At 35.4% G+C, this 26164-nt stretch overlaps 1 protein-coding gene across 2 annotated transcripts in view; it reads left to right on the top strand.

The window, feature by feature from the left end:
* The window catches only part of LOC150098418 (tudor domain-containing protein 5-like), a 471387-nt gene that overhangs the window by 319842 nt on the left and 125381 nt on the right, over window positions 1-26164 (top strand). For both annotated transcript variants that reach the window (XM_090404821.1, XM_090404822.1), the window contains exon 19: window positions 20592-20694. In XM_090404821.1, coding sequence (XP_090260947.1) covers window positions 20592-20694 — 103 coding nt within the window. The remainder of the gene's footprint in view (window positions 1-20591; window positions 20695-26164) is intronic.

Raw genomic sequence — 26164 nt, 5'->3', positions numbered from 1 at the left:
CTGTTCAAGGGCGTGGACTGCTATGTTTGTTTTTCCTGTACTTTGTATTCTATTTTGCTTAGAATATCAGAAACGATAGCCATAAAATGTGACGAGAACTCGATCAACTTCCACCGACCCTACATTATCTCCGATTGTTGGAAGTTCCATAACATAAAAATTAGGTCACAACTCCGACCAATAGGTGATAACTCAAGCACCGACATGACATAGTATCCACTTCCTCCATGAGTTCAGACAATGACACACACAGTTAAAACAGTTCGCACCCGTTAACCCTCTCCCCAGCCCCCCCTCTTTCATCTCTTTTCCACCCTACAAAAAAGGCACTCTGCCCACCCTTAAAAATAATATATGTATATATTATATATATATATAAATAAATGTTTTTTTTTTTTTTTCAAATTAATCCTTCCACATTGCCCCCCCCCCCCCCACTTCCCTTTTAACACCATAACAGCAGAAGTATGCACATCCACAGTATGGATTGTGCCATTGATTGGGATATTCGTAAAGAGGGCAGAGATGTCAAAACTGACTAATATTTCTAATGTAATGTCTTGGATTATGTTTATGAAGTGTTGCGTGTTTCAGATATAGGAGGGGGAATGACTACCAGCTCCTTGAGTGTTGCCGCTAATTTCTTGGCTAGGTGATAATTCAGACTATCTATCCCTTCGACTATTGGCCGAAGTAGTGTGTTTTGTTTGTGTATTTTCGGTAGTCCGTAAAGCCAATCAATGACACAATCCTTCTTTTACAGAACAAATTCCCTCCAGATATCATGGTGCTCTTTGTGCATGTATTACGTTCTGGTTATTTCGTATGGCAAAATGATTTCTACCTACAAAAAGAAGGCACGGCCATGGGCTCGCCATTATCTCCCCTAGTGCTAACTTTTATATGGAACATTTTGAGCAACATGCTTTAGATTCCTCTCCTTTAAAACCCAAAGTCTGGCTTAGATAACGTTGACGATGTTTTCGTGATCTGGTCCCATGGCTGCTAGACACTTTCCTTAGCCACCTAAACAAACATCACAAACACATACGGTTCATAATTGATATTGAAAAACAAGAACACACTTCCATTTCTAGGTACACTTGTCACTCGTCTTCCTTCTGGCAATCCTTCCTTCACTGTTGACTGTCCACATATTAGCCATTTTATACACAAAAAGTAGGTGTCATTAATTCTCTAAAAAAAAAAGGCTTTGAAGATCTGCTCCATTGAACATGCACTGAAAGACGAATTTAAAGTTATCAGCAATACTTTTCTAAAAAATGGTTACAGCCATATTAACAAAATTCTCTACAAGACTTCAATAAAAAAACAAAATAAACTAGACTACAATAAAACTATAACTATTCCTTACATTAAAGGGACATCAGATAAAATAAACACAATACTACAAAATTACAACCTGAAAGCTACCTTTTAAACCTCCTGCAAAATTAAAAAGCTTACTCAACTTCCTCCGCTGGCCCACCCTGGAGTATACCGTATTTATTGCACCTGTAACATACCATATATAGGGGGAACAGGATGCACAATTCCTATCAGACAAAAAGAACATAAACGACACATTAAATAGAATGACTATGGTGAAGCTGGCCTTTCTGATCATGCCCTTGAACACCTTACATAGAATTGACTGGAAAAGCACCAGTTGTTTACATCACACCAAAACATGGTATGAATACAAATTTAAGGAAGCCTGTGAGATTATTATCAACCAATCTGAACAATAATGATGGTCTAAAAATCCCAAACATATGGAAGGCACATATTCGACTCATGGAACCTTCCTCTCTAAATGTAACTATAAACATGACTGTAGATAATCCAGGATCCTAAATCAAAAATGACAATTGTAATTCTAAAAATAGGACATCATCGTTACTGAAAGAAAACTATCTATAAGAAAGAATGTTTGCTCATGTTATCATAAATAGAATTTAGCTTGATGTAGTTTCTAAATAATTAATTAATTTTTATTTTCCCACTAGAGGTCATGCCAGTAGAATAGCCTGTGATCAAATCATTGTTTCTCTAGCTTATTGTATGTAATGTAACTCAGCTTGTCCTGTATATTTGTGTATGCTCCAGATCATGATCTTAATATGAAGATCGAAACTTGGGGAAATTAAAAAGTTATTTATAACAATAACTAATTGTGTGATGTTAACAGAAAATTACATAGTCTATATATTTAAGTTGTAAGTCACCAGTTAAAATTAAGTTGGTACAGAGAGATGGTTTGATGTAAAATTAGGTGTGAGACAAGTGTGCACACTATCTTCACTGTTATTCATCATTTATGTGATTACATTATAGGAGAGTAGTATTAAACCTACTATCAAAATTGGAGATGTTAATCTCAGCTCTTTACTTATGTTATACTCTTAAATTTAATGTAGCAAATGATCAGAGTCTACCTGTGAAGCAGGATAACAGAATTTAACAGATTGTTTGGCAGGAGGAAGATGTGGTTGCAGCAGCACAAGATGATGGAATGCATAAAGTTGAGGATGAGGCAGGTAGGAACGGAATTCAGAGTCAGGATGGGGGAAACGGGATTGGTCAGACCAAAGAGAGAGGTGTGGTATAGCAGCTAGAAAAGAGAATGTTGGTGCTGGTAGAATGGACAAAGACATGGGGGATTGTTACATTTGTACACAAATGTAAGGAGTATTTACATTTGTGTACACAGTGGTGTGAAGTTAAAATAAACAGGTTAGTATATCTGATAGGATGCTATTATAGGCCAGGGAATGCAGTGAATACCAATTGTGAAATGTTTAGGCAAATTAGTTGGGCCTGTAAAAAGAAGGTGATCCTGATGGGAGACTTTAATTACAGGTATGTAGGCTGGAAGGACAGGATAATGTATGGGAATGAGGAGAGCGAGTACATGGAATTTCTGAGAGATAAGTATCTTAACCAGCATGTGATTGAAGCAACATGAAGGCTTTAATGTTTTGGATTTGGTGATAACTTCACAAAATGTAGTTGTTAATGAAGTGTTGACACTGCTGCCAGTTGGTGAGAGTGATCATGAGATACTTGTGTGAAAAGTGGTGAAACAAGAAAAGGTCACTGCCAAAAATGAATACATGTGGAAGTATAAAGCAGGTGATTATAGGAAGCCCTGTAGTCAGTTAGCATCATTACATTGGGTAGATGAGCTGAGCGGAAAAGATGTTGACAATGCATGGAAACTCACAAGGCAGTATCTGACAAAAGCAATGTATGACTGCATATCAAGGGTTAAGCGAGTAAATAGAGTAGGAGTGAAATGGATGAACAGTGAAAATAAGCAAGCTGTGTTGGAAAATAAAATGTTATGGAGGAGGTACAAGGCAGATGGTGGTGATCGGACCCATGAAGAGTATAATGCAGGCTAGAAAGGCGACGAGCATGGTAAACAAAGAAAAGGTGCAGTGTGAGAGGAGATTGGCTGGTCAGACCAAGATTAACTCACAGGAATTTTTCTAATACATGGCAAGCAAGAGGAAGAATAATTATAGCAGATTAACATGGATGGATAGTCATGGCAGTAGACTAACATCTGCAAAGAATATAGTGGAATTATTGAATGAGCACTTTATCAGCATATATCATACTGGTGTGAATAATGTGGTGGAATATACAGAAGAGAGGCAAGTATTAGGAGAATTCGAAGTGAAAGAAACAGATGTATCAGATTAATGAATAACTAACTCTTATTTAGAAGTATTGGTCAAGTGTTGATAAACTATTTAATAACCAACTAGTTTCACCGGCTATTGCTGTCGGCATCTTCAGGGGGTACAAATAAGGTAGGCAAAGTAAATTACAAGCTAGATGTTAACTGACAATTCTAATTCAATAACAAAATAGTACTGAGCGTGAAACAATACACGTGCCGCGGATACATGATTTACTTGTAGAGAAACATTTTGTAGTTGGCGCTGAAGTTCATTTCATGTGTGTTTAGTGATCTGATTAAGGTCTTCGATATATCAGGTAGGATTAAACCTTGATTCCTGTTGAGGTTTTTTTTGTGGAACGGGCAACTGTAGCTGCTTCTTTGAAGATTCTGGAACGGTAGTTTTTTTCTATATAAGGTATGTAACTTTTATTCCATTCAATAATGTGGTTGGTTGTAGAGCAGTGGGAAGAAAGGCCAGATATATCTTGTCTGTTATTTCTTACATAACCAATGTGTTCCCTTTGTCTCATTTCGAAGCTTCTAGACGTATGACCAATTTAACTAAGACCACAGGAACAAGGGATGTTGTAAACTCCACCATACTTGTAGAAAGGATGGAAGTCTTTCAGTGATCTTAGAAATTTCTGAATAGTTCAACTGGCTTGAAGGTCACTCTAATATTGTGTGGTTTTAGGAGGAGAGAGCCAGATTTTTATAAATGGTAGCAACATATGGAATAGTTATAGTGGTGATATATTGGGTGACATCACATTGTCTTTGTGGTATGTCAGAGAAGAGAATCTTGTTGACGAGTCTTCTAGGGTAGCCATTTAAGGATAGGTCATTGGATATTGTAGTCAATTCTTCTTGTAGATCATTTTGGTCCGTAGTAAACTGTATACTAATCATATTGAGACTAAACCTTCTCCACCGGATAACCAAGTGATCGTTAATCAATCAAAGCACATACTAACAAAACCTGAGATTGCTATTCTCAAAAAAAAAAAAAGGCTTCAATTTTGCCTTAACACCTGTTGTAATACCCAAAGTAGATTTCATCTGCAATTTAGAGAAAGCCATCTCATTACTACCACAACTTACAGCTAATCACCTTAGATTGAAAAGCAGCATAATCCTCTCATCTCCTTCCAGATTTCCACACACAAATTTCACCCCTATGGAATAAAGAACCCTGCTCAACTTAAAGAATAACAAAGACATCATCATACTTAAAGCGGACAAAGGAAATAGCACTGACATCTTAAACACAAAAGACTATGAAGATAAACTTAACAGTCTGTTATCAGACACGTCCGTCTATAATGTCCTTAATACAGATTCAACGTTAAAAAATCATAACGACACAATGAACTATTACGTCGGATGACAAACTGGCCTACAGATTTCATTAAAAAATTAAAATCTATGCCTCCTCTAACTCCTAGACTGTACAGCGTTCCAAAAGTGCACAAGAATGGCTCCCCATTATGCCCCATTGTAGATGGAATCAATTCTCCAACTTATTTACTGTCTAAACATCTAGCCAAAATTCTACAACAACACATCCATAACTCAGATACTGATATTAAAAACTCGCAACATTTTATTGAAAAATTAAAAAACATCCCTATCCTCTGAAGATGATATTCTTGCTAGCTTTGATGATACTTCCCTGTTTACCAACATTCCAGTAGTTGAAGTCATCAACATCTTAGACAATTTGTTCCCACAAGACATCACTTCATTGTTTAGTCACTGTTTAACTTCTAACTATTTCATATGGAAGAAAACCATTTACAAACAATTAACCGGATTGGCCATGGGTAGCCCCCTCTCACCCTCTTGTGCTGACCTATTTATGGAAGATCTTTAAACTAAAATCTTATCTCAGATTAACCCAAAGCCTGCAGCTTATCTGTAGGTTTTGGGTTAATCTGATTAACCTATAGATTAATCAGATTAACCCAAACTTATCTGTTTATAGAAAACTTACAAATATTGGACGTTATCTACACTTCAGCTCATCACACCACATCTCCCAAAAACTTAGCATTATTCATATGTTAAAGAAAAGAGCTATACAGTTTACTACAGACCAAAATGATCTACAAGAAGAATTGACTACAATATCCAACAACCTATTCTTAAATGGCTACCCTAGAAGACTCGTCAACAAGATTCTCTTCTCTGACATACCACAAAGACAATGTGATGTCACCCAATATATCACCACTATAACTATTCCATACGTTGGTACCATTTCCAAAAAACTGGCTCTCCTCCTAAAACCACACAATATTAGAGTGACCTTCGAGCCAGTTGAAACTATTCAGAAATTTCTAAGATCACCGAAAGACTTCCATCCTTTCTACAAGTATGCTGGAGTTATTAAATAGTTTATCAACACTTGACCAATACTTCTAAATAAGTTTAGTTTAATCCTTTATCCAAATGTGAGCAAACAAAGTTTGCCCCTGAAAATATCTTCAGGACTGGGGTAAGGTAGTACAACACCGGGCAACTCGTAGCAAAGGTGGACCAAGCTAACATCACTCCTATCTCAACTCCTATAGGTAAAGATGACGTCGCCATTGCTTCTGCCTGGTATCTCCACTTCTGGGCCTGGCTCCCACTGAAGAGACCTCAATAAAGGTCAAAACTAGTCTGGGTAGTGGCCCTTCCCTTAATGCATAACATTATACATATCCGCAAGGCGATGTCTTTTGCATTATGGGAGATACTGAGATAGGAGTGATGTTAGCTTGGTCCACCTTTAGCTACAAGTTGCTCGGTGTTGTACTACCTTACCCCAGTCCTGAAGATATTTTCAGGCACAAATTTTTTTTGTTCACACTTGGATAAAGGATTAAACTCAATTTATTATAGTCTAACCAAGTGAAAAATAAACTTTCAACTTCTAATAAATTTAGTTTAATCCTTTATCCAAGTGTGAGCAAACAAAGTTTGTGCCTGAAAGTATCTTCAGGACTGGGGTAAGGTGGCAACACCGGGGCACTCCTTGCAAAGGTGGAGCAAGCTACCAACACTCCTATCTCAGTATCTCCCATAATGCAAAACACATCTCCTTGCGGATATGTCTAATGTTATGCATTAAGGGAAAGGTCACAACCCAGACTAGTTTCGACCTTTATTGAGGTCTCTTCAGTGGGAGCCAGGCCCAAGTGGAGATACCACGCAGAAGCATTAGCAGGTCATCTCCACCTATAGGAGTTGCCAAATGGTGTGCCACCCTTTTTTAATAAATTACTCTGGATTTAGTGTTGTTACACCTTACCCCAGTCCTGAAGATACTTTCAGGTGCAAACTTTGTTTGCTCACACTTGGATAAAGGATTAAACTAAATTTATTATACTCTAACCAAGTGAAAAATAAACTTTCAACATCTTTCTTTAAATCTAGAGTAATTTATTATGGGAGATACTGAGATAGGAGTGTTAGTAGCTTGCTCCACCTTTGCAAGGAGTGTCCTGGTGTTGTACCACCTTATCCCAGTCCTGAAGATACTTTCAGGCGCAAACTTTGTTTGCTCACACTTGGATAAAGGATTAAACTAAATTTATTATACTCTAACCAAGTGAAAAATTAACTTTCAACTTCTAAATAAGAGTTAGTTATTCATTAATCTCTGTGGTCAAGAATTATAACAATTTCAGATGTATCAGTTGTTGGTTGTGTTAGATGTGAATAAGGCTGTGGGAATGGATGACATATCACCACCTATTCTTAAGGAATGTGCACCACAGTTGGCTATACCCCTGACCTGGTTATTTAATGAAAGTTTTGCAGTGGGTAGGGTTCCAAAGGAGTGGAAAGAAAGAAAAATAGTACCATTCCACAAGTATGGTTCTAGGACAGAAGTCTCCAACTATAGGCCAGTCTGTATAATTGCAGTTGTGGTCAAGGTGTTGGAGAGATTGGTAAGGAACGATAGTGACAAATATGTTAGATAAGGGAAGAATCATATACAGTGATGTTCTTAGAGTTTGCAAAAGCATTTCATAGATTACCACATGATAAGCAGATGTACAAACTGCAGAGGATGGGAATAAACAGTTGATTGGTTAGATGGATCAGAGATTGGCTCTCTGAACATTGAGTCCATCATACACAATACCAGCAGGTTGTGTATGATGGAGCAGTATCTCAAAAAAGGTGAGTAACCAGAAGCGTGCCCAGAGTTCTGTTCTTGAGCAGGGGCTCAAGAACAGAACTCTGGTTTTCAAACTATATATCATGTGGACTGACTGAGGATCTTCAGTTAATTGCTGATGATGCAAAGTTAAGAAGAATTATAAGTAGCACTGCTGATGTTAATTCCCTTCAGGAAGATTCAAATAGATTTTTTACTTGGACAAAAGAGTGGGGTTGTAGTTTTAATATCAATAAATGCAAGGTGTTGCATTTTGGAGTGCAGAAATATAAGGCTGTATAGTATATCGATAGTATACAGTCTTATATTTCTTATCCTTACATATAGAGATTTGGGAGTGATGGTTGACAGTAGACTGAAGTTTACAGGACATATTTGCTAGTGTTGCAAAGGCTGTAGATCGTAGTGCTGCTATGATAAGAAGTACTGTAACATGTAAGTATAAGGAAGTGGTTGTGCCACTGTATAAGGCACTGATCAGACTATACTTAGGCTATTGTGCTCAGATCTGGTCACCTAGTTTTTTTTCAATGTGATGTGGAGACATCACATTGAGTCCAGAGATGAGTGACTAAGACAATATCGGGACTTTGGAATTCTGGTTATGGAGAGAGGTTGAAGAAATGTGGAGAGCAGAGTTTGGTGGATAGGAGGAAGAGAGGCAATATGATAAAGACATTTAAGTTAGTGAGAGGATTTTATCAGATTAATCCGGAAGGGGTTATAAAATGAGTAGATAGTGAGAGGGATAGCCAGAAGTCATTCTTAGAAGTTGTGTAAAAGTGTGGTTAGAGAGGTGTGAGGAGCAGATTTTTTGCATGGAGAATTGTCAGTGAATTGAGTGCATTACCAGAATGCCTTGTTAATTCAAGGAGTGTTAAGGATTTTAAGATTCTATATGATAAATATGTTGTCAGTTGAATGAACCTCCCACAATGAGTCTGCTGACTCCATGGAGGGTTTAATAATAATAATAAATCCAGTACAAGTTTGAAGGATTCCTTAATTAAATTGAATAACTATTCTAATAAATATGGCATTAAAATCAGCATTAAATAGACCAAAACTATGAAAATGGGAAATAACATAAACATTTGTATCTGCATTCTGAATAGAGAATTTATAGAACAAGTAAAACATTTCAGCTATTTAGGCAAAATTTTTAGTGCAGATGGCAAATTGAATATAAAAATAGACAATGGAATTAGTGGAGCATGATGGCATGGGGTCAACTGAATAAATTTATATAGAACCTTGGCATTGTCAGTATTCAGGAATGTGTGACCAGAATTAATCTCCAATAATAATGTCATTTAACAGAATATGAGCAGAAAGATGATCAAAGCAGATGTGTCATAACAAGATGGTGAAGAGAAAAAAAAGACCCAGAGGATCAAAATTTAGATGCATTGATGCATTTAGAAGTACCCTAGAGGACAAAAATATTAAATATGATGGTATTGATGTCCTGGCCAATAACTGACTAATTTGGAGGAAAATTGTTAGTAATAATGTGGACTTTTATGTACTACTGTCATAGTATCCTGTACACGTCTTGAGTATGTTGAACAATTATGTAACCTTATTTTGAATTACAAAACTTGACCATTATTTCCCTTTGAACTCGAATAGCGTAGTGTCCTTTTTACTCAGGTATGACCAAGATGAGTCACATAGCATGTGATTGCATGCTACGTGACTCGTGTCTGATGTTTTGAACATTTTGAGTTGATCTTTTCTCTCCCTGAAGCTAATGGTCTTTTATGAAGAAAAAATTTATATATTAAAGTTAATGAATTCTGAAAAATGAATTAATGAAAAATTTAAACTTCATGGTGGACCCATGAAGTTTAAATTCAGTCCTGGAAAAAGAGATACTGAAAGCAATAAAGTGGCATATGACCTGACAGAATAGAGAAAAAAAATGTATACATTGTTAAAGTAGCTAAACAGACTGTTTAGACCTCACTGTATTTTTAAGGAAATTACAACATAGACTAATATTAACTGAAATAAATTTAATTAATACTTCCAATATTTTGGCAAAGGCAAATTAGCATTATCAGGGAACAAAATATACTAAAATATATGCATGCAGGCACTATGCTAAGTAATGAAGATGAAGCGTGTCAACTTCTAAAGTCCTAAATAGTACTTTCTAGTGGATTAGGTTGACATGCTTTGTCTTCATTACTTAGTATAGTGCCTGTGTGCACGTATCTTATTATATTTTGTTCCCTGGTGATGGCAATTTCGCTTTGCTGAAATATTTGAAGTATTAATTAAATTTATTTTAGTCTGTTGTACAATTTCCTTAAAAAACATGGTTATGAATGTATAAATCTTACCATCAAACTCATCTTTAGATGATTCTTTAGCTAGTTGTTATATTTAGAAAGTCATTAGAATATGGAAGATAAATATCAGGAAGGTACCAAAATGTTACAGAGGCTCTTCAGAAGGCTGAGAAATGTAGAAGTGCACTGTAAAAGGAATCAGATGAAAAAGAAGACATAAAAACTGAGGAAAAGATAAAAGCTGTAAAGTGATTCCTGGCAGAGTGATTAGCCTATCTACTTTCCAGTCCCCAGGCTGTGGATTTAAATCCCATGTTTGTGATTGGTGCCAAGTGGAAAATGAACTTCATCACCCAGTGAGATCACCTCTCAACTTAAAGAAGGCATGAAGTGGCTTGAAAAGTTTACTTTAAGGGAAATAATTGAGAAATTATGGGAATATAACAAGCATCTGTTTAGACAGTTTGTAGATCTTGAAAGCACATATGACATGCTCTGAAAAAAGCTTTTCAAAATGCTTCAATTATATGGGGTAAATGGGACATTATACAGAGCAATGCATAGTCTCTATTTGAGTTGTAAATCAGCAATTATTGAAGGAGGTACAGGAAAATAGATGATTTGTTATAAAATCAGATACAAGGCAAGGTGCACACTATCTCCATTGAATATAGATACCTATCTGTGTTTGTTGTAGATGAATATAGTCAAGGTAGGGGTGCCCAACTATTTCACTGTTATTCATTATGATTATTCATAATAATGCTTTGTTGATGATAGAACACATTACAAATGAATGTGGTATTAAACTTGGAGATGTTAATTTCAGTTCTTTACTTTTGCTTTATGAAGATGATTGTATTCTGCTAAATACATGTCTTCAGGATTCCTTTAACTGAATAAATTTTCTTACCAGTTTTGACATCAGCACTAAAAAAACAAAGGCTATAAAAATAGGCAGGAAAATTTAGAAAAATATTAACTGCATGCTGGACGGAGCCAAACCCAGAGAACCTATAGAACAAGTAAAATATTTCAAGGAAATGGATGCCAGTATAGCACTAATTAATACACAAAAAAATAATAAAATGTTGTAAATTACAGGGGGGAAAAAGTTACATCTTTGCCAAAATAAACTGAAGACTTTTTGTGTAAAACTACTCAGATATGGAGCATCAAAAATTCACAACTTGTTGATAGTATAAACAGTTCAACGTGCAAACTTGCTAAACATTTGGCTAAATCACGATCTCACCCTTCCATTGGTAATTCCTCCTCTTCTGTTAAAAAAAAAAAAAAAAAAAAAAAATTGTGTTCACTTAAAAAAGTATATTAAAAAATTTTAAAAAGCCATTCTACAAATTTAAAGATTCCAAGAAATTATATTCTCATTTTCATCCTTTATCCAAATGTAAGCATACAAAGTTTGCAAGTGAAGTAACTTCATGACCAGGCATCTTGTATATAGAGGCTAATGAGTTCATATTAGTTGCCTTAGTATCCCATAATGCAATGCACATATCCTTACAGACATGTATAATGTTATTCATTATGAGAAGGGCCACTACCCAGATTGGCTTCAACCTTTATCTCATCAATGGGAGCCAAACCCAGAAGTGATACCAAAGTTTAAGTAATACAGAAGTCATATTTCCATATACAAGTAGCCAAAAGGTGTCACATCTTATTACTAAAATATTCTGGATTAGGGGCAGATGTTGAGAAATTTTCCACTTGATTATATTATAAATTAAAGATGACAAGAAATTATATTCTCGGTTTCATCCTTTATCCAAGTGTAAGCAAACAATGTTTGCACATTCTTTTGTGTCATGTACAAACTTTGTTTGCTTACATTTGGATAAAGGATGAAACTGAGAATATAATTTCTTGGCATCTTTAATTTATAATATAACCAAGTGGAAAACTTTTAACATATTCTACAAAGGTCAGGCATGATTAGCTTTAATATTACTTCACTATATACTAATGTACCATTAAATGACTCTTGATTTAATCAGGTTCCATCCATCCCTCCCCCATATATTCAAATTATTCAGATTTACAGTACATGCTGGTCATTTCACATGGAAAGGAAAAACTGCTACTAGGGTTCAAATACCTCTTCCCTGTTCATTTTGGCAATTTCTGCATACTCAACATAGCCACACTCAAATCAGTAGTTTGGCTGTGCTGTGTAGATGTGTTTGCTATTTGGTCACAAGTTCAATGTAATTTAATATTTTCTTTTCTCGAGGTTACTTTACAGGGAAAAAAACAACTATACAAAGATTTCTCTTATATGAACAGTAGTAAAGAAATTTCTGATTACAAGAAATAATGCATTTTCATTACATATTTAGGAAAGGTTTACATATAAAATAAAACTAAAAGTCATCCTGTCTTTTTTATTTATTTATTCAAAATTGGCCATTGCTAAAAAAAAATAGTAAAATAAGATAATCTGATATCACTAAATAGCAAATATCTTACACAAGTGTAGATGAGCAGAAGTTGTCTAGTGGCCTTTGCAAAGGTCCAGAAGATACAACTTCTATTTGGACAGGAGGCAAGTTTTCTGCTGTTGTCTTTTTTTAAACTCAGATTTATATCTGCTAATGACCATTTTGCATTTACTGCATGCATCATTATGGTCTGCTGTGATGTTGGGGTTCTGCTGTAAGTTGAGGTTTTTTTTTTTTTTTCTCAACTGTTTTTGTGCATTCTCTGCCAAACTAGGGCTTGGAAAATGGGCAAGCGTTTTAGGTAGAATGGGGAATAAAACCTTTCATATCAGTGAGGATAATTTCTATAACTTGCTCAGAAAGCTTCAGAGAAGCGGAATCACTAGTCAGACCTTTAAAAGGATGAATAGAAATTCTAGAAGTCATCCCGCTTTGTGCCTTTGTAGTATGAAAGGACACGAGAGTGTTGTGAGTAGTTGAAGGAAGGCCATTCTCTGTGTGTGAGAGAATGAACTCTGCAGTATACCTCACTATTTGGATAGCTGGATTGCAAATGGTTGAGCTTCATGGAGAGGAAGATGAAGAGGTCTGAGTGGTTTTAGAATTTGGAGACTGGCAAATGCAGTGGATGAATATTACTAAATGGGGTAAGGAAACTTTGAGTCAGAGGATGTCAAAAGCAGAGGATTCTAAATTAACCACTCTCTGGCAAGCATTGTCTGATCTCACAGAGGCACAATGCCACCCTTGTAGTGAAAGGAATTATGAAGTGTATAATTTGGACATTAAAGGTGGACAGTAGTAGCTGAGATGCAGTTTGAGTTTGTCAAGAGCAAGGAGGTCTGGTCTTGGATGACTATAAGTGATGTTAATTGTCATTTATGTTGGTTTGTTACAATTAATGCCTCAGCATGATTTGTATGATGTGCTTGGTCTGTCTTCTTTTTTGTTGGGATTGATAATTTATATGGCAAATTAAATGTGGAAATATGCAGTCGAATAAACAAAGCTGATATGGTGGATAGTCAGTTGAATAAATTCATATAGAATAAGAAAGAAATCCTCAAAAGCACTGGCCATATAAAAGACAGTTTTCCAATTGCTATAGCTTCGTTGGTTGAGTGGTTAGCATATCTACTCTCCAACAACAGGCTGTAGGTTTGAATCTCACCACAGACATGGATGTTTGTGGATGTCTTTAGGTGAAAGATGGATTTTATTGCCCAGTGTGAGACCACCACCTTTATTGGAGGCCTAAAGTGGCTTATAATAGTTCTATTTGTCTCTAGAGCAGGGTTTTTGGACCTGGCAAAAAAAAATATATAATTGATAAAAATAGAAAGGGGGGGGGATTCCTTAACCTATCCATACTACTATAAATGTACTGTAGATTTATAGCCTTTCATGGGTAGAAGCTACATCAAAAAAATAAAATATCTCGGATGTAAGAGGATGTGAAAGTGAGAGGGTTTTTTTGAGATTCTGGCATGATTTTTATGATGTACTTGGTCTGCCTTTTTTTTTTTTTGTTGTTGTGATTGATCATTTATATGGCAAATTAAATGTGTAAATATGCAGTACAATAAACAAAGCTGGTGTGGTGGGTTAAGGTAGTCAATTGAATAAATTTATATGGAATGAGAAAGAAATCCCTCAAAAAAATAATAATAATAATAAATAAATAAAATAACCATATACAAGCCAGTAGTCAAATTAGTTTTAACTTATGAATATGAGAAGAGTTGGTTTAGAAATAAATAGCTGTCTTTCTTGTGTAGAGGCTTAAGTGCTGTGAGGACATTATGTTGGAGGTTTAATGGACTTTTTTACAACAGTCTGGTTAAAGACAAACCACAACCACAAATTCAACCACTCCAGACAGTAATAAACCTCTCGTCCAAAAGGCTCAACGATGATGCCGTCAGCGCCCTTTGCCTCGGCCGTAATTTTGCCGTCGCCCCGAGAGAAGTGCCGGTGCTCGATGTTATGGTTAACGTCGAACGGGGGATCGGTCGCTTACCGTCGGAAGTAGCCAACAACATCAGACTCGACGTAGCCAACATCCTCGTTCACTCGTCGCCTCCAAAAAGTAACTTATCTTATTCCCAACGCATGGCTCTCCAGAAACTACGCAAAGAAAAAAGTATCGTCATCACCAGAGCGGATAAAGGTAATGCCACAGTTGTCCTTAATACCAGCGAATACAATCATAAAATGAACATTATCCTCCGCGATCGCGCTACCTACATCCCGCTAGAACACGACCCCACAAAACCGCAAGTTAAGAAATTAAAAATCTTACTTAAAAAAGTAACCTCCTGGCCCCCCGACGTCACGAAAAAACTTAAACCTTTCCGCTCCCGTCCCCCCCGAATATACGGTCTACCAAAAATCCACAAACCTAATTCCCCACTCAGGCCTATAGTAGATGCCACCAATGCACCTTGTTACAGACTGTCTAAACAGCTGGCCAACTCTCTGTCCCCCCTCACCGGAAATTCAACTTCCTATATAAAAAACTCTACCCACTTTAAAGCCCTCACAGAAAATTTAACCTTGAATAATACAGACATATTAGTAAGCTTTGATATCTCCTCCTTGTTTACTAATATTCCCTTAACTGACACTTTATCTCTCTTAGAAAACGTTTTTCCCCCTGACATCTTAGATCTCTTTTCCTTTGCCATCAACTCTGGGTATTTCGCTTGGAATAACAAAATCTACAAGCAGATAGAGGGAACCGCCATGGGCTCCCCCCTCTCACCCCCCCTTGCCAATTTCTATATGGAAGATTTCGAAAAACGAGCCATAGACTCAGCCCAACTCAAACCTTCTATCTGGCTAAGATATGTAGATGATGTGTTCTCTATTTGGCCTCATGGCCCAGACACGTTAGATTCCTTCCTTGGTCATCTCAATAGCCTACATCCAAGAATCCAGTTTACTATGGAAAAGGAAAAGAACAATTGTTTACCCTTCCTAGACACCTTAGTCACGCGCCTGCCTAATGATACACTTGCCTTCACTGTATACAGAAAACCCACACACACAGGCAGATACATTCACAAACTCTCCCACCACCACCCCTCACAACAATATGGCATGATTAAAACCCTTACCAAGAGAGCCCACAATCTTTGTTCCAGTGGAACCGCCCTCACTACTGAGCTTAACCACATACACAGAACTTTCCTCTCCAATGGCTACAGCGAACACAGTATCAAAAAAAAAAAAAAAAAAAAAAAAATCAATTCCTCCCCCATTCCCCGCCCCTCTCATCAACAAGAATTTAAAAATGCCATCACCATACCCTACATCCGTGGCACTTCGGAAAAAATAGCTAAGATACTAAAAAAGTATAACCTACACACAGCATATAAGCCCTACCGCAAACTGGCTACCCTTATCCGTTCTACGAAAGATCAGCTCCCTCCTCTCTCTCTGCCTGGAGTTTACAAAGTACCCTGTTCCTGTAAGCTTGCGTACTTTGGACAGACAGGCAGATCAGCATCCATCCGCCTAGAGGAACACAAGTCGTACATCGTTAAACACAACTATGGCCATTCAGGCTTGGCTGACCATGTTTTGGACACCACCCACAGAGTATCATGGAAAAAAACCACCATGCTCCACCACAGCAAATTCAAGAAAGAGAGACTTTTCTTAGAAGCAGCAGCAGCTCTCAAAAACCAACCAAATCTTAACAAATACGGTTGCATTAAGCTTCCGAAGATTTGGGAAACAGTCATCGCCAGAGGTCCCACCTTACATTCCAGGCCACCTACAACTGCCCTTAGAGGGCACTCCACCTAGATAGGACTTTATTGTCACCCACGTGGTTGGGCTTAGTATTGTAAGTTTTTGTGTGCATGTTACATTAATTGTCTTTGTAATCCCCGTAGATGTCCTAGTGACTAGGACGAAATATAGGAATTATTAAATTCTATTTTAATTCTTTTGAGTGCTGTAAAAAAGTCCATTAAACCTCCAACATAATAAAATAAATAGCTGATCAGTGACTACAGATCAGTTAATAAATTTCTGAAAAAAAATTAGTGCAGTGAACAGATGGCATCATTGTCAAAATCATATTAAATGAAGATTCTGACATTTTTGGCATTCAGGAATGTGGGAGCAGTGCTAATCTAAGGTAGTATGATGATCTAAATTGAATTTGAAAGGGAAGGTTAGCAGAACAAGTGTTTGATGCCTGATTGGTAAAACAAAGAGACCCAGAGGAAGATCTACAACTGAAATATAATATCTGACTGTGTTGGAGTCTTAACAAATAATTCACTAATTTGGAGGAATATTGTTCATAAGAGTGCCTATGTAGCCTTCTTGAAATGGCATTTGCTTTCACAGTGCTTGGCTACCTAAACACCCACCTAGGTTTAGTTGTAGCAACTAGAGGAAGTTGCTCCCAGCAAGAATAGTTCAGTAATTATTCTTAGGCTTTTCAGGCTTGACTAAATAAACCTTACTGGGGACACTCTACAATTTTTATATCCAGTTTGATTTCTTCTGTCTAATATCAAGTTTATGTAATTCCTTATATACTTCTTTGCTCCTCCACCATCATTCCTTTCTCCACCACATCCTATACACTCCAGCTTGACAGGGATAAAATGCATTAATGAGCTGATCATTGAATGCTTAAACTATATCCTCCACATTGGTTACCAATCTGCCAGTGTCAGCTTGCATCATCCTCCCATAGTCATATTATCTTCTTGCAACATATTGAAAGAACTTGCTAGGATTTTTTTTAGCTTGATTGGCTAATTTCTTCTCATACTGCACTTTTGCTGTCTTGACCAACCTAGTCACATTCCTGGCCGGCTTGTTGTACTCTTCATGCAACTGATCATTACCAACATTAATCTTGTGTTGCCTCCACAGTGCTTTTTTCTTCCAAATTTCACACTTAATCTCTATTCATCTATTTTACTCTTATCTTCTTTAGCCTTTTCACCTTAGGAATACACTCAGACATTGCTGTTGTTAAATAGCTCTTGATCAATGTTCATCCAGCATCTGTATTCTTCTCACTCAACTCCTCTTTCCACACTATAGCTCCCAGTTGTCATAACCCTTGTAATTCCACACATATATTCCTTCTTTATAGAAGTTCTCATATGACTGGGTGCAACCCAGATGATTGCTCCATGGTCACTCTCACCAGCTGGGGGAAGATTAAACTCTGCATTCACAATCACATTCTCTGATGATAACCAAATCTAAGACTCTTAACCCTCGTGTTTCCTCTGTTGCCTAAAGTTGTTGTCCCTTAAAAATTCAAGAAATTCATTTTCCTAATTCTCTGATCTCTTCATTTCACTCAGTATTACTGTTATTAAAATCGCCCAAGAATTTATGATTCTTGTTTTCTCTCAAATGCATATGCTCAGATGAATTTGTGGGAAGAAAAAGTAAGTTGCAATGATGAAAGTACTATCACATAAGACAGTAGCTCTTTTGATTAAATATAGTATTTGAACTTAGTTCATTGTCAAATGATATCACCACATCAGAAACACTCTGCCATAGAAATATCATTGTACCAACTGTAAATATTTTTATATTTGATATTTAACTTTTTTTTTTATGTGAATGCCACTCGTGAAAGGATGTACGTTGGTATGGGGTGGAAAAAGTTAGATAAACCAGAAATACGTAGATAATTCAGAGATCAAATATGGAGCTTTTTCAAGCAATTTCACATTATAAATTCCAGTAATGTGAAGTAGCTTTTTCTATTGCCATTTTATTATTGGCTACCCACTGTAATAATTTTCTAAGTAATTATTTCCTACATTTTCTATTCTTCCCAGATCTTCCTATCATGCTTGTTTAGCTACTTTTATACATACTTTGTCTTCCAATATAGAAGTCATTGCTTTCCATTTAAATAGCAGCAAATCAAATTATGCTTCTAAAGTCTACCTTAAAAATTGCGTGGTAAAATACAATATCAAGACCTTAGAACTTCAAAGTATTTTAGTATGACTTTATTAGATCTTTCATGTTCAGAAATCACTTGACAAAAAATTGCTGGCAAATTATAAGCTTGCAATAACTGCTAGGTCAATAACTTCATGGGGTGTGAGTACCAGTACATTACTCACTAAAGCTTTGGTACTGTTTCCCAGTGTAGCTTACTCCTCACTGATTGATGCCCATCTCAACCAAGCTATGTGACTTATCTAGAACAATAATATCAACACCAACTTACTGACTTCTAATACTTTCTTGTTCCTCTTCCACCTATGAAGGAAAGGGCTTTAGACAACCTATGGAATAAAATTATTGAGATCAGTAACTTGCCCATGCATGAAGATATCTACCACACAGCTACTCAGTGAATGAAATCTAGACAGCCTGCCTGGAGAACTGCCATGCATATGTTGCGTGAAGCCTGTAATGTCACTTCAGTCTAGAAATTATGCTGGCAGAAACACACTACATGCCACTGTTCCTGATCCAACAGCCAGACTAAAGGCTTTGTATCATGACAGGACATGGAAGATGTACACAGAGACTCAACAAATGGAAATGGGCTGACATAGTATGGAGAGTCAATATATTTTGTGATTGTTGCAGTTTAGCCCCCAACCAATTAACAGTATTTTTAATGAGTGTCCTGTATCTTGGATCTTATATGGACTTCGATGTTAAAACTGAAACTTTATTGTGGATTCAGAATTTGTTAAACTATGTCTTTCTGTTTTATGTAATAATTCCATCTGTTTATTCTCTTATCACTTTCTATATGTATGCCATATTCTAAATCAATAAAATAATAAAAATGGCTTACTTTAACTTCTTAAATCTACTTGGGAATTTTGTTTTTCTTTTTTTTTTCAGATATCATCACTTGGTAAAATCTGTCAATGTTTCTCTCAAATTTTCATAATCATTGTCTGAGGTTTGTTCTTTTGGAGAACATTGAAAGAATTTTAAAATTCTCTAAATGTTGCTTTTACCTGAATTTGCAATTCACATTTAGATGCCAATCATTGTTTTTAAATTTTTGCTTTTTCACTGCATGATCTTATAACCTAGGGAGATTATTATCAAAATATTTATTTTTTATATTTTAATGTTAATTTATTCAAACTGCAATCACTAATTCCTTGTTTAACTTGCTGTTGCTCATAATCATATTCTGCACTGGTCTGGATGCAGCTACTTTTCTTACTAATTACATTCTGCAGCTATCTTGACTGCTGTCTAGTTCTCCACCAACTAATTACATTTTTCTTTTAAGAAATGCATGTTATGATCACAGCACTTTTATCAGCTATAACACAACTAATACACACTTATAAATTTCTATTAAATTATTAAAATATGTTTTCGTTCTTTTTCCAAATTGATGTATGGTGAAACCATCTGTTTAGGAAAATATTATTTACATGTTTTAATTTTGAGACATGTATATATTATATCATTATCATCATCAAATTCCTGACATATACCCTCAAGGAGATAGGTATATATATTAACCCACACTAACCACTCTGCCAGCCTGACTGGCTGAGTGGTTAGCGTGTCTGCTCTCCAGTCAAGAGGCTGCGGGTTCAAATCCCGCCATGGGTATGGACGTTTGTGATTGTCTGTGGAAAAAATAGTGGTGGCGGTTGGCAGTAGATGGCGTTGGTGTAGCTGCGGTCAATTGGTGGATTGTGAATGGTGGAAGCAGAGTTGTAGAGCAGATGCCCTCCCTCGATGAGTCTTTGGACTCCCTGGAGGTGACAAATAATAATAATAATAATAACCCTAAAAGAAAATTGTCAGTACCTAAAATTTTTGTAGAATTGTAGGTCACAAGTCTGATATGTCAATAATTGATTTGCTTAAATTAATTTACCATTAACAACTGAACACATCTTAATAAAGTATTTAAAAGTACTGAATTAATTACAAAGATTGATTAACTAGCCTGCTTATTTTTATTATAGTGTCCTAGAAATACTGCACATTTTTGGACATTCCTCAAAGACAATTTTCCAGGAAATCCAGGAGGAGATTGATGTATATGATCCATCTTGTCAGTTCTGGAATGTAAGTGATTTAAAAAAAAAAAATAGTAATTACTGGAATAATAATTGGAATTAATGGCAGAAAAATAAATTCATTGCTGCTCCTGCTTGTTGTATTGAAGCAGATGTATTTAAATTAATCATTAAACATCAAATCAATATTAAAAACTATATTTCATATAAAATATGAAGGTATGCAATGTAATTTGAAATAATAATTTTGAAATTATCAATAATGTTCAATAATAAGAAAAATGATAATTTTCATATTACTTTATATTTGCATATGTGCAAATATCATATTCTCCAGCTGACTTGCCGCATTTCAAGTTTTGATGGCTTTTTTTATCTCAAATATTGATATATATACTCCTGTTTGCATTCCTCTTGAAAACCTTCGGACACTACCTGTCTCGTTCAACAGTCTTTCAAAGTAATTACTCAAACATCCAGGATATCCCTATCTTCAGTTTTCATGTCACCTTTATCTTTGATCCTTTTTATTGTATGCTTTCTTCTTTCTGAGCTTTTCACTAGCCTCCAGAACATTTTGCCACTTTCCTGATGTTTATCTTCTATATTGTTACCAAAGCCTTCCAATGAGCTTTGTTTAGCTTACTTATATCTTAGCTCTATATTTCTATGTATTCATCTACTACTATTTGCTAGAACTTTTGGTATGTTTTCTTCTTTTTCAGAACTGCTTCTTTAAGTTCATGAGTCCTTCATGGTGTTCTTATTTTTCTCTCCTTGCAAACAACTTGAGTTTGCCACTGAAGTTCCAGGGTTTGGTTCTTGTTTTTTATTTGAATTGTTTCATTTTGTCTTTAGTATTGTTTGTATAGTTGTATCTACAGTTTACCTATAAAGGCTGCTGAACTTTAATTCTTTTTAAAACTTTCTTACATGCTGTTCTGATATTGGTTTTTATCTTATATGATCGCTTCCAATTTCAAATCCTTGTTGAAACTTTTTTTCACTTAGTTATACTATAAATTAAAGTTGCTAAAAAAATTATATTCTTGATTTCATCCTTTCACTATATATGACTTCTGCATTACTTCAACTTTGGTATCTCTTCTGAATAGTGGCCTTTCCCCATGATGCATAGCATTATATATGTCCATAAGGATATGTTCCTTGCATTAACGGATACTAAGTCAATTGATAAGTCATTAGCCTCAACATACAAGTAGTCCAGTTGTGAAGTTACTTCACATGCAAACTTTGTTTGCTTACACTTGGATAAAGGATGAGACCAAGAATATAATTTCTTGGCATCTTTAATTTATAATTTATTGTATCCTGAACCAGCATTTGAAGATATTACTTATCAATAATGACATAGTCAGTGAGGTTTTCTTCTTTCTTGTGTCTTCTCTCCACTTCAACTTGTGCACATATTTATGTTGGAACATGGTGTTAGTAAGGACTAATTCATATTCTGAGCAAAAATCTAGCAGATACCTGCCTTGCCCTATTCTCAAACGTTTCTCTATGCCTGGTGGGATTCATTTCCTGCCCCACTGTTTAGATCCAAAACAAGAACCACTTTTTCCATTTTCTTTGTCAGCTGCTTGCTCTCTAATGACTTGAAATTTTTTTCCATTTTTTCCTTAAGAGAACCTTTTGTGTGATTATAGGCACAAATAAGTTTCATTGTCCATTCCCCATTTTGAAGTTGGCTTAAATAACTTTTCCTGAAACTGCCTTCCTGTCAACAAATTTATCTTCATGTTTGGTGTTGAATACTGCCCCTATTGCTTCCTTTCCTTGATCGTTATTGCCTGAATATAACATCCTATGCTTATTATTTAGTAAGATCTCACCTGTTTTTGTCTTTTTTGTTTCAGTAATGCCAATTATGTCCATGTGGTACTTTTCCAGTTCTTCTGCAATTCAGTTTCTTTTCCATTAATATTCCTTAAATTTATGGTTGCTGTCTTCAGTTCTTCTGATATTTGTTCTGATGCTTTGTTCTTCTTCTTCTAGATGTTGAGTTTGTTTTATTTTATTTTCATTTCATTTTATTAAAAAAAAAGTCTCTTAAGACTCAGTTTTAATGCAACGTCCTTACACCTCTTTTCATAATCTGTATCACTGCATTAAGAAAAAAAGAAATACCAGTGTCACATGAGGAGCAAACTGGCAGTCTTTCTGAAATTAGACTGATTATATTAATTATATTATATTAATTAATATTAATATAATTAATATTAATTAATTAATTAATATATATATAAAATTAATATAATCTTTTTATAAAAAGATTATATTAATTTTATTCAGTAAGGAAGGTTTGGATTGTTAATTTTAAAATGTTGGGAAATATTAATTTAACAACAAGAAGCAAACCATCACATTGCCAATTTCACCAGCATAGATAATAATTCTGTTGTCTCCACATTTAAGATCTGTTTTCATCTTAATGCCTTTTTTCCCCTTCTAACTGTGTATTTTATAACCAGTTTTTCTTGTCCTCTAATGATGTTAGCGTTCTTCACCTTCCTCTAAGGTCTGTTAGTCTGTAATGGCCAAGTTCTGCAAGTTGAGTCATTAACATATCTATTTTCTAACAAAGAGACTGTTTTTGAATCCTTCCATGTGTGAATATTTGTGATTGTCCTTAGGTGGGATGTGAATTTCAGTGTGAGACTCCCCCCCCCAATTATTGGAAGCCTGAAGTGGCTTGGAAAAATTCCACATTTGGTATCTAGAGCAGCTTTATTTGATTATGTAAAAAATTAAAAATAAAGAATAAAAAAGAAATTCTTATGTTGTGCATGGTACTAATGTACTATAGGTTTACAGCAATTTGTGGGTGTAAGTCACTTTAAAAAAGTATCTTGCCTTCATGTAAACTTAATTAACACTGTTATATTATGATTTATTAATCTCTGCATAGTTTGCTGTGCATGTACAGTTAGTCAGTTCATGTATTTTCTGTATTTGCCAGTGCCAGGAGCAGGTAACCTGGATTTCCAGTAGAAAAAACCCTGTTATCTCTGAGACTATCCTTCATTTGAAAATCCCTTAAATGTTCTTCCCATCCAAGATGGATTCATACACAGATCTTTCCAACAAAGGGTATCATCATTAAAACTATACTATGATAGGTCACGACATTATCATGTTGATAAAAGATACGGAAAATTTGTTAAAAGTCATGCAGTTTTTAATTGGTTCATTTATTTCTCCCTCCTCCCCTCTTTTAAATTATAAAGTTTGTTGGATGGTATGTGATCTATAAACATTTTTAATAGTGACTTGTCTTTGAGTGAAATTCAATTTTTTGTTTTATTAATTGAACGCTAGAATATTTTGAATCACAAAGAAGTGAATTAATCATCAGATCTATAATTTTGACTTATTTGGCTACTTTCCTCATTAATACATTTCTTCCACTAATTGTTTTTCCAGTGTTTTATAAAGAGTATTGAAATTATAGCTTTGTTCTGTTTGTCAATTCTCAAAACTTTTTACAAGAAGTTTTATTGATTTTCTTGAACATGTGGTGCATTGAGTTCATGGTGTCACTATTCACTTCATAAGGTACATGCATAATTTGTTAGTACATTGCTGAATGAACTGCACTTAATGCACTTAAACGGATTTTGACTGATTATTTGGTGAAAGAATGAATGCAAATAGTCAAGGAAAACTAAGTGTGTCAGTATGGCTGCATGAGAGCCTGGAATGTGTGGATGAAGATGAGGTGTAAGTTGTAACTGTGAACAAAGAGTGGGAGAGATGGCAGGACTATTTTTTTTTTAAACTGGTGACTTTTTTTAATTAACTAAAAAAATCGCCTTTATTTGAATCTGTCAGGTCTTAAAATTTACGTGAATACCATCAGTGGATGGCTATCATGCATGTTCACTTATACCCAGATCATCAGGAATAAGATTAATAAGTTTTTAGCAATAGTAAGTGCAGAAGAGACGAAAGTTATTGGTATTAGTTTTAGTGAGATCTGGCTAGAAGTAGAGTGCATTCGGGGAGGACAGACAGGATAGGAAGGGCAGAGAAGTATTGCTAATGGTTTCACATAAATTCTAACTTGAGTGGCATTCTCAAACAGTAATGAGAGTGTAACTAATAATGCAGGCAGCATGTTCACAGCTCTTTGATATTAGTGAGATAGGTTAATAGGATAAAATATGTAATTGGCTGTTGCTGATGTAGATCATCTAAAGAGGACTGAACTGCATATACATAAACCTGAGTTATAAGGAGAGTATTATGGATGATTTCAGCTGTGGGATATAGATGGGAGGGAGAAGTCAGGAAAGATGAAGCAGAAAGAATTTATAGAGTTACTGAGATGCTTCCCTTACATGCTGCTTATAATAATAACATGTGAGGGAAGGGACTTGAAATGCAAGAATATTGGATCTAGTAATAGCATCTGAAAAAAAACTGAAAAAAGCATTTTGAGAAGCTGCTTGGTAGAAAAATCTGCAATGCTTGGGAAGTAGTCAAAGGATGTCTGAAAGCATCATCTGAATAAATCCCAAGAGTTAGAATAAATTGCATGGAAGTTTAATGGATGAATGATACTTTAAATCTAAAAAAAAGAAAATGTTATGGAACTAGTACTGGAATAATGGTGATAACCAAACCTTAGTATAAAAAACAGGCTAGAAAGATGAGATTGTGGTGAGGAAGATGAAATCAGACTATGAAAAGAAGTTAGCTAAATCAAGGGAAACTTAATGGTGATAACCAAACCTTAGTATAAAAAACAGGCTAGAAAGATGAGATTGTGGTGAGGAAGATGAAATCAGACTATGAAAAGAAGTTAGCTAAATCAAGGGAAACTTAAGATAATTTTTCACTCTGTGGCAAGTCAAAGGAAAGAACTGACCACAAATAGTAGGAAAATAGCTAAGTTGTCAAGTAGTTACTTTAAGTAAAGTATACATTGCAGGCAGAGCCATTAATTTTCTAGATGCTTCAGAAGGGGAAACTTGCAGAGAATACCTCAGATGAGTTTAGCACATTATAGCTATTGCACGAACTTGATTTTAACTTGGCATTGGATGGGATATCAGCATGGGTGCTGAAGGAAAAGTTTTTTATATGGATCTTGCCTGCAAAAAAAAAAGCTATAAACTTTATAGTATGAGTCTAGTTTATCATTTTGTAAATTTTTTATTTATTTGTTTATATGATTTAGAAACTGTTCCTGAGACCAAACATAGAACTCTTTCATGTTACGTGAGGATTCCTTTAGGATTTAGAAGCAGAGAAGTGGTCTCGTGCCTGGCAGCGAAATTCATCTGTCATCTAAAGACAAATATTTGTGCGAGTTTTGGGATTCGAACTCGCTTCAGCAAGCTGGCTGGAAAGAAATTGCAAGAAAATTAGCAATTCCCTTGACTTAGTTATTCATCTTGAGTATCACCACACTCAAAATTAATAATGAGTGGAAAGAGAGCAAGATATACAAGGATTCTGTTATACAAGGCTGGAAATATGACAAAAGCAAC

The sequence above is a fragment of the Typopeltis vanoorti genome, chromosome 15, assembly GCF_054136105.1.
Source record: "Typopeltis vanoorti isolate ZY-2024b chromosome 15, IOZ_Tvanoo_1.0, whole genome shotgun sequence".
Lineage (NCBI taxonomy): Eukaryota > Metazoa > Arthropoda > Arachnida > Uropygi > Thelyphonidae > Typopeltis > Typopeltis vanoorti.
Note: the sequence above shows the minus strand (reverse complement) of the source record. Positions and strands in the feature narration are given on the sequence as shown.